Below are 9,688 nucleotides of genomic sequence, written 5' to 3'. Positions count from 1 at the left end.
GCCCTATGGGAGGACTGCGCACAGGCGTACGTAAACCAGTCAGGAATAGACGTCTTTACGCAATGTTCTTATTTTTACTTTTCGCTTGGTCGCTTTAAATGTGAAATATCTTTTTGCGTTTGGTGAAGTGAGGATTCACAAATATTATTCTTTTTTCAGTCTCTGATGTCGTTACCAGTATTCCCTAGGAAAAACCAACCAAGGTTTATTATTATAGTAAAAAAATTTAAGTCTTATTTGTGAGGATCTGTTTTGCTATATATAAACCATGATTCATTTTCGTAAGGAATAGTTAATACGGTTTACATGCTTTACGTTTGAGCCATTTAATTTTGTTATGGTATATTTAAATGAACTCATTATTGTTTCTGAAGTCATTTTTCTTCTTGACAATTATGGGATTTTCGAGCAATTTTTATGTAAATATGGGAACTGGCGATAGCACGATATTCTGCAGGGAGTGTTTTACACACAAACACTTCATCTCTTTTTCCCTTATCATTATAGTAAATGTGCATGCTAATCACAAATTAACCATATTTTAACCAAATCATTATCATGTGGTATGTACAAATAATGCTTTATTCTCCTAGTGGTTATTGTAAGACATTGTAAATGAATAGCAGAAATACAACTATAAATAATTATTTAATTAAAAAAAGACATTGAATAGATAATGATCCCTAATTTATTTTCTGTCTTGACATTTTCATTTTCATTTGCCATTACATGTGACATACGCAAATTGATTAAAAAAGAATTTACTTTTAAAATATATAAAAAGTATGTGCTAAACCTTATTCTTAAATTAACCCAACTTTTTAAAAACCTTTCACAACATTAGCCTTAACTTTAAATGAGCGTACATTAACATGACACATTTTTTAAACTGAATACAATTCGAAAAGGATTTGCATTGCTTGGGAAATTAAGATTTGTATATTTAAATAACCAAATCAAGCATAATTCCATTTTCCATCGAAACTTAATTTGTCTTTTCAAATTCAGTGTGCTATGTCATTGCTATTTGATCAGATTGCTATATGGTTGCTTACTGGAAAGTCAGATGAGCCCTCCACCCTGCAATCTATGGCTCAGATGCCTCCTTCAATGTAAGTCTGTGGTATTTTGTACTTTTATCTGATCACATAGACAATTAACCAGAACCCCTCTTCTGAATATGCAGAGTAATATAAAGCTCCATTCATGTCTGTAGCACTGTGAGATGAGCAACAAACTCCAATACTTACGGTTGGGTAGAATATAAATACATGTTACATACATATTTGGTCATTTTACTCTGCGTTTCTTATAGGCAAACCACAGGTTTGTCTTTGTTTAGACTTTCAGAAAAAGTTCTTGCTGGGGGCGAGAAGGAATGCAGACAGAAACATCTTTGCTGGAGTTTGTTTATTAGTTTAGGTCATTATTTTAGGCGTGAGGCTATTCTAACATGCAGGGGAGGCGGTGTTTGCTTTTGCGTTTGCCCATCCTCTCTGCTGCCCAATCCAAATAGCAGTGAAACGTCCAGGAAAAAACTCAGCAGGCTTTTACAATTAGAATTTACCCAAAATCTAAAAAACCACTTACTATCCAAACAAATAGCTGACATTGTAATATTGAATACGAAAATGATTTAAGATTGAATGATTCGAAGAGCTTATAAATCATAAATATTCAAAATATCAACAAACTTGTTCAAGAATTCCAGAGTGAAGTTACACAACACACAAAACTGTTTATTGTATCTGCTTTGGTCCTGTGGTGAGTGGAACACGGTTGTTATTTTAGCTGGCTGCATTTATGCGTGTATGTCTTAAATCAGTTTGCATTTTCCCTTTTGAGGGCTTTGAATCAATCGTCTCAAGACAGGTGCTATTTATCATGTCCTCATATACAGGCATTCTTTGTTTTCATGTGCTGGACACTGTAATGGACACACACTGTGGCTTTAGGTCGGTTCATACCCAACCTTTCCAGGATATAAAAAGTTGGGAGGGATTTTTCTAAATTTAACATCTAAACTGGGAAATTGCTCGTTTTACGGACTGATGTGAGCAATGTCTGGTTTTATCTGGCTCGCAGTGACTGAACTGAGCAAACTTAAATTCTGTCATCAAGTTACCCACGTTTTTTTTCAAACCTATTTTCCCTTATTCATCTGTGAAACATGAACGGAAATGTTAGAAACATACAGCTTCAATCACCATTTATGTTTCAGAAAATGAGTTGCACTGACGTTTTTTTCTGCTCTGTTTAGCTCTTAGCTTTACCAACCCTTTGGATATAGGAAATACACTATGTGTAGTATGCTGGATATTAGTGTAACTAAATTTGGCAAGGCCAACATTAAGTGGTTAAAAAGTGCAAAGAAAACATGTTTGTTTAGTTTATTTTGTGCATTGTAATTCTTTGCAATATTTTCATAACCTCAAATATGAGGTTTAACTGAATGAAGAGATCGTTGTTCAAACTAATAGTTCAAGGAGAGTCAGCAGCGATATCTAGTGTCTGAGCTGACCAAGGAGAAGATTGTCCTTAAGAATGCTTGAAAACATTTAAGCAATTTATTTGACTTTTCTTTATTTCTCCACATGAACGTTAGGGAGCTAATTCATTCTTTATTTTCTTGACATTGACCACTGATGCATTACCTATGCTCCATCTAATTTGTCCAACAGGATAACAATATTTCAATGTGTTCCTCTTATTATACATAATGTAGTTAATTTAAGTGTATATAAGAGGTAAAATGAGTAACACATACCTATAATATTTCAGAGTCCTGGAAAATATTAACATGCGTGCAGAGCCTCTGGTAATTTTCTGAATGATGTGGTATTTTTGCTGTCATTCTTGCAAAGAGCCCCTGCAAGGTAGTTTTCAAACATTTTGCACATTTTTTACTCATGCGTTATTAAAAGCCTTGGGTTCATGTTGAAATAGTGGGTGTCTGTTCTATTGCTTTGAAAAGCATATATGTCTAAATAAACTCCTGGGAAAATACAACTCACATGTGCTGTGTAATGACATAAAAACTAAAAAAAAATCAATGTAAAGTGATTCAAAATAAAAAATGTCTTTAGTTAAAAAGGTTTGGTAACCTTGGCCCAACTGTAGAAACCTAAAAGTTGTCATTACAAGATTTGCCCACAAGAGGTCCTAGGCGTGCTACGATCTCAACGCTTCAGTATTGTCAAACAGGCTACAACTTAAAACATTCATATCAATATTTAAACACGTTAATTAAGTAATATTTGTTTTATGGTTTTGGAACTAATAAATAATTTAAATGAAATTAGATTAAATACTTTTAAACGCTTTTCGAGGCTTACATTTAGACAGAAATTATATGATGTCAATAAAGTAACAAATCGTTACTAAAATATTTTTTTTTAATCCATTCCAATATTATGCGTCCCCTTTGTATATTAGCGTACAATGAAAAAAATCATCAAGATAAATAGGCGTCGGTGAAAGCGACTAATCTGTTTTAAGATTTGAAGATATGCAGCGAAAACACGTTAAAAAGAAAATGATGTTGTACTGTACTTGTTTACAGTAGTAAATCTTCCAAGCAACAGCTAACTTTCTTGTGTCCAGTCTATGTATCCATCCGCGCCAATGATTCAATCCTAGGACTTCATCCGAGGCACGCCTGTGCGGAGGGATATCTGAGCGACTACACCCTGTACTGCCGGGACTCTCTGCAGCTCAAACTCATATTAGAGAAGGGGGCGTGCGGTACTTCAAATATACGGTTACGGCAAGCCGATACCGTATCAGACTGTCAGTCCCGACTTTTAAAAAAAAATCGTGTGCACGTTGGAAATCGGGGGTCAAATATGTCGTGGCAGAGCTACGTGGATAACCTGATGTCGGATGGCAGCTGCCAGGACTCCGCCATTGTTGGGTACAACTCAGATGCCAAATACGTATGGGCAGCGCAGGAGGGGGGGACGTTCGTAAACATCACGGTAAATTAACGCTATTATAAACATTCTTTGTTCTCTCTTGTCTTCAGTGATGGTTGTGTGTCAAACAGAGACCTGCCTAGCAACACAGCATTTTGGTTTTCGGGGGAACTGTATTTGAATGCACCTACAGAGCCTAGAAATTATGCAGATTTTAAAAGGTTTCAAAATGCTAAGACAAGATATTACGTTGTTTTGGGAGGTCCAACATGTCACCCATTTGAACGTCCCGAAAACGTATTTGATTTGTGCACGCGTCAAAATGTTTCTTGTCATCATCTGTGGTGAACTTGCATTGATTTGAATCACTTCTGTGTCGATTAGGCTCTCCGTTTAGTAGAAATAGGGCCTGAATGGACCAAATGTCGAGTTATGCTAACATTACACTTTTTTCACGTCGTATTATCAGCTTTAAGTACACGAGGTCCGTTTTATTTGGCGCGAAGCTAACATATTACACACACACACACACACACACACACACAAATACATTGCTTTGTTTAATGCGTCAAAAGTCGTTCGAGTCAAAGTAAAATTTGTGACTGGGGACTTCTTAAAGTTTTATAAAAATTGTGCATAAATAATGAGAGCGATGCTGTTGGTGCAAACAGGCCAATTCAATCGACCGGTCAGATTCAAAATTTCCTCAGACGGATAAGCAAATGCACCAACATACCGGTACACACACGTCATTAAGCTGCGAAATGTGCGCAAACGCGTTTAGGAATACGAGGTGTTCGCTGCATGCACTCTTCCCGTTGTCCAAGATGGCGTTCACTAAATGGGTGTGAATTCATCTAATAACAGGCTTATTTATGACACTGTTCTTTATGGCAATCTTAAATCCGGGCGTACATTTTTTTTATACCGCTGTTACTGTATAGAGGTTAAGCCTTTTGTGTATATAAATTCATTATATGTGGATTCGCATTAATAGAATGAAAAGGAGATGGGAGTCTTCATGAAGTTATACTTGCATAACCAGACCCTGTCTAGCTCTGAACGTAGATCTCCGGATATAACTTTATTAAGCAGAATCTAACTGAAGTCTATAGCTTCTTTTAGTTTTATGTGCTTTGGCCTCAACGAAAAGGGATCGGCCTGTGATGCTAGTCTAAACAAAACAGCTTAACATTTACGCATTTGCCAAATGCTTTTATCCAAAGCGACTTACATTGCATTATACTATACATTTGTATCTAAGTATGCGCTGTCCCCTGGGATAGAACCCACAACCTTGGGTTTGCAGCACTATGCTGTAACCACTCTAAGTCTACATTCCACTTTGATAGTTCGGTTGACTATTCACAGATATATCAAGAAATTCCATCTAAGGGTGTATCGGTACAGATGACATTTGCTTTCATCATGATCCAGAAATATTTTCTCTAAATAACAGTCTTTTGTTGTTTAATGTTCAAAGCAGATCATTTGTAGTCATATGTAGGGCTACATAGACTGAATGCAGTAGGGCAATAGACAGATGTTAACATATTAAGTAGTTTACTTTAAAGCCATCTAATCATTGACCTTAAAGGGACAATTCACTTATAAATGAACATTCTGTCATTATTTACTCACCCTCATTTCATTTCAAACCAGTATGAATAAACTTAAAAGGCAGGAAGAACTTTGAAGAATAAATATTGATGTAACCAAACAACATTGACCCCAAAGACCTCCATTGTTTGGACACAAAACAAGAGATGCGCGGTTAATTATCGGCCATATCGGTATCTGCCTTCAAATGGGCATTTTTAATGCTATCGGTATCTGATGATATATTATAGCCGATAAATTATGAATAAGGAAAAAAAGCAAATTGTTTGAAGGCGATTGTTGTAGGAATGCTTTCTGTCTTGAGACCTGTTACACTTTCGATTGATAACACCTTTTTGGGTTGCCCTGGAAGAACATCTATAATTAAAAATAATAATATATATAAAATAATTGAAATAAAAGTTAATGTTATACTAACATTTAGGGACTTTATATTGGCCAATATATCGGCAATCAGCGTCCAATGTTAAAGAATTATCGGTCATGGTTATCGGCCAAAACCCTAACCATTCTTACACAAAACAACTGTTACATTTCTCGAAAATATTTTTTTGTGTTCGACTGAAAAGAGTCATATATATAAGTTTTGATCAGCTTGATGTTAAATAAATGACTGTGTAGGGAACAGTTAAAACACTTAAACAGTTCAACTCTTGATGTTCGCTATTTCTTTCATATCAGCCCACAGAAATCGACATCCTAGTAGGAAAAGACCGAGAAAGTTTCTTCACCAACGGCATGACCTTAGGTTCAAAGAAATGCTCAGTTATTCGAGACAGTCTTCTAATCGACAATGACTGGACAATGGACATAAGAACAAAGAGCCAAGGAGGAGAAGCCACATACAACATTACTGTCGGCAAAGCAGCCAAAGGTAGTGGTTCATTTCTCCTATTTTCTCGTAATGACCTTTTTATTAGTGAAGTTACACATGTATATGTGTTTTGTGTGAGAGGTAAGTTGATAATGTAGATGTCCACCTTTCCTCAATATGGCCTTAAATGGCCTAAACATTGTAGATTAGATGGTCATTTTTCCTGGAATTTGTGCATAGAAATAAATTACATTTTAGTTTTAAGTCAGATATGGAGCACATTAATGAGTTAAATTAAACACTTTCTTTAAGCAGGTTCATAAGATGTTCTGAATATCGAATGGTTTAAGTCAGACAAATCTCAGTCAGTCCTTTAGTTAAGTGTCGCATAGTGACACCACTGTAATGTTTGGGTGAATTACATAAAAAGGGTCAAGAAATGCCTAAATCACGTCCACTCACATCCTTTCCACAGTTGCCAGTATAAATTTGGAATAAGAAAAAAATTACACGAAAGATATTTACATTGTTAATACATTTCTACAGTATACATCATTTTGATTCAGTTTCCTGTATATGTTAAATTGTTATAAAAAATGTCACATTACAACAAACCCTGAACAAAATAATCATCAAAATATTTTTAATACTATATAAAAAGCTTCGTTTTTATTGTAAAAATTACTTTAATTGCAATTAGTTGTCATTTCAAACCGTATTTTATTCATCAAATGGCCATTCTTTAAACATACTTTTTAAGCCATGATTTCAGCTCTCATGCTTATGGAAGTCGTCTCTGGGACCTGTAGATTTCTCCTCGTTTGCATGCATGTTTCTGCCAATCTTTCACAAAAATCTTGGGTATGTCGCTGTTTAAAGTGTGAGGGTTTCCTGTTTCCTGAAATCAAAACAAGTTTCTTTGTAGCTTTTCTGAAGAATCTCTCTTTAATGTGTTCTGTGGCATGTATTGAGCAGAGGTACTAACGCATGCTTGAATGTGAAAAATCTGAATATACTGAGTCTTCTGTTTAACATATAGGTTTGAGTATTTGAAGTTGGACCTAAACTAAATGCGAAAACGAGTGTGGTCTGGGGTATAAGTTATTTTAGCGAAGAACCTCCCACTTAGAAGCCTGAATGACAGTTTAGGTACGATATCTCTAGTCATGATATCACAAGTGTATTATTAGAGTTAAGGTACATTTTATGCTTGAAAACACCATGTGCCTCCAAAAGTACAGATTTGAATCACTGAACTGTGCAAATGCACTTTATATCTCTATTTAATTAAATTCATGATTTCAAGAGGGCTGCAGTCTATCTATCTGTCTATCTGTGTGCAGGTTATCTTGGCTGGGGATCTTTTCTGTCCTATCTCTAAATAATCTTGGTTTGGCTTTTCCCAAAGCTGGGGTTTTCCTGTCCTCTTAACTTCTTTTCTCTATCTTTTGTTTCAGTCTTGGTTCTTGTAATGGGCAAAGAAGGGGTCCACGGAGGCGGCTTGAATAAGAAGGCATTTTCCATGGCAAAATACTTGAGAGATTCGGGGTTTTAGTTTTTCTTCTCTTGATTAAGTAGTGAAATTAGGGGGGGAAGAAACAAAAGACAACAAGTCCACCCACGTTCCCAAAATAAGCTGTGAAGGTTTTTTTCTCCTTGAAACAGTCACATTTAAAGTTTTCGGACATCTTAAGGGCAAGGAAGGGTAATGAATCTTGACAACAGCTTTTTTTTTTAAGTTGGGGTAAATGGTTTCTTTTTTTGCCCCCATGTTTGTTGATTTCTGTTCTTGTTTTTTTCCTTGTGTACTTCAGCGTTGGTTATAGTCATGGGCAAGGAAGGTATCCATGGAGGGCAGCTCAACCAGAAAGCGTTTCACATGGCTGAATACCTGAGGAAAGCTGGATATTAGGACACCTCCCACCCCTAGCAGCTCATTTTCCCATTGCTCACTACTTTAGATGACATTTGCTTTGTCATCCATTTTCTTTTGCACATTTCCTGTTGTTCTACCCCAAAGTCATCCTTTCGCTATTTGTTCATAACCCTATCCCCTTTACTCTGTTCTGTTTTTGGTTCCCGGTTTGGCACTACTGTTATGACACTAGATGTATTTTTGACCAAGGGCTTGAGTAAAAACTCATTCCTACTTCCTAGACCTACTCTGGGAAAAGGTCAACCCAACGCATATCTTTGAGACTACAAAGTGGACAGTAGTCGGGGGTAGATGCTTTACATATTTTGAAGTCTGTGCAGGATTGACATTCAATTCCGTGCAATGAAACATTGAAAATTTTTAAAATAGAATTTCCAGTAGACGAAGACTTGAAACCAAACTTCATTGACTGGACTGCATGTGTGTCCCGCACAGCCTCATTGCCTAAGGTTCATTGCTTTAACATCCAATGTTACAACCACCATACATCCCACAACAGAAACACTACCTGGATAACACTACAATTCCTCCATTATTTATCAACTGATGCATCTTAAGAATCTTTCCTCATTTCACTGACAACTTAAAGATCTGGTTGGGCGGCTTCAGGAGGTTTTGCACTCAGTTCGGCTGTCAGTTAAAGTGCAATGATATGAAGCGGTAGCATTTCCTCACATGAGTTCATTACTACATCCATCTCTCATTTAAATCTCCATTGACATTCCATCATTGGCGTAGCTCCAGCACTTAACTTTTTCTCTCATGTAATATACAATTTTTTATTTTCAAAACTGCCATTTAAAAAAAATATATATAGTTTGAAATTTTCATCTGACCAATTTATGTTGCCTCTGAACACTAGCGTAGCATCGGACGTCAAGCTCGCAAATAAGACTCGAGCTGTCTCGTTTTGTCCGCTTTTACTGTTAACACTTGAATTGATGAATTTTTTCATCCCATGCTATGTCCCGATGGAAACGCATTCAAGTTGTCAGCTGTCTATTAAAATGATCTGAATGTCTGTCACAAATGTCCAAATGATAGCATTAGTGTATGACACTCAAATCATAAGAGAAAATGTGTTTTCTGTGCCATAACGTAATGAAGAACATGTTGCTATTGTTAGGATGAATATAAACAACTTCCAAGTAAACAATTCATCGCCACTTTGTTCTGTGGGATATTTGTACAGATTCCAAACCTCTGACTTTATTTCGTTTCTTTTCCTTATTCTATGTTCATATATCTTGGATACCGTCTGATGTATGATTTCATATGCATAAACCAAGAAATGCCATAAAGGAATTTTAACACCTTGTTTACAGGTTAAATAAATTTATTCCAATCAAAACAAATTGTCAGTTTTCATTGATGCGCATTTATATCATGACAAATAAAATTCTA

At 36.0% G+C, this 9,688-nt stretch overlaps 1 protein-coding gene across 2 annotated transcripts; it reads left to right on the top strand.

Annotated features, from left to right (window-relative positions):
* The first annotated feature begins 3,665 nt into the window (after window positions 1-3,665).
* pfn2b (profilin 2b) lies at window positions 3,666-9,646 on the top strand. Of its 2 annotated transcripts, none has more exons than XM_056759728.1 (3): window positions 3,666-3,977; window positions 6,216-6,408; window positions 7,806-8,252. In XM_056759728.1, exons 1-3 carry the CDS (start codon window positions 3,846-3,848, stop codon window positions 7,901-7,903), a joined length of 423 nt encoding a protein of 140 aa, XP_056615706.1. In that variant the 5' UTR covers window positions 3,666-3,845; the 3' UTR covers window positions 7,904-8,252. The 2 variants fall into 2 exon arrangements, with proteins under 2 accessions (XP_056615706.1, XP_056615705.1); XM_056759727.1 differs by having other exon boundaries at window positions 3,670-3,977; window positions 8,163-9,646.
* The last annotated feature ends 42 nt before the right edge of the window (window positions 9,647-9,688 follow it).

The sequence above is a fragment of the Triplophysa dalaica genome, chromosome 10, assembly GCF_015846415.1.
Source record: "Triplophysa dalaica isolate WHDGS20190420 chromosome 10, ASM1584641v1, whole genome shotgun sequence".
In the NCBI taxonomy this organism is placed as follows: domain Eukaryota; kingdom Metazoa; phylum Chordata; class Actinopteri; order Cypriniformes; family Nemacheilidae; genus Triplophysa; species Triplophysa dalaica.
Note: the sequence above shows the minus strand (reverse complement) of the source record. Positions and strands in the feature narration are given on the sequence as shown.

Bases quoted from the DNA above. Each gene is read 5' to 3' on its own strand.
- pfn2b (XM_056759727.1), top strand. From the start codon at position 3,846: ATGTCGTGGCAGAGCTACGTGGATAACCTGATGTCGGATGGCAGCTGC. The intron at 3,978-6,215 runs GTAAATTAACGC...CTTTCATATCAG, and splicing joins GGACGTTCGTAAACATCACG to CCCACAGAAATCGACATCCT. The intron at 6,409-8,162 runs GTAGTGGTTCAT...TGTGTACTTCAG, and splicing joins TGTCGGCAAAGCAGCCAAAG to CGTTGGTTATAGTCATGGGC.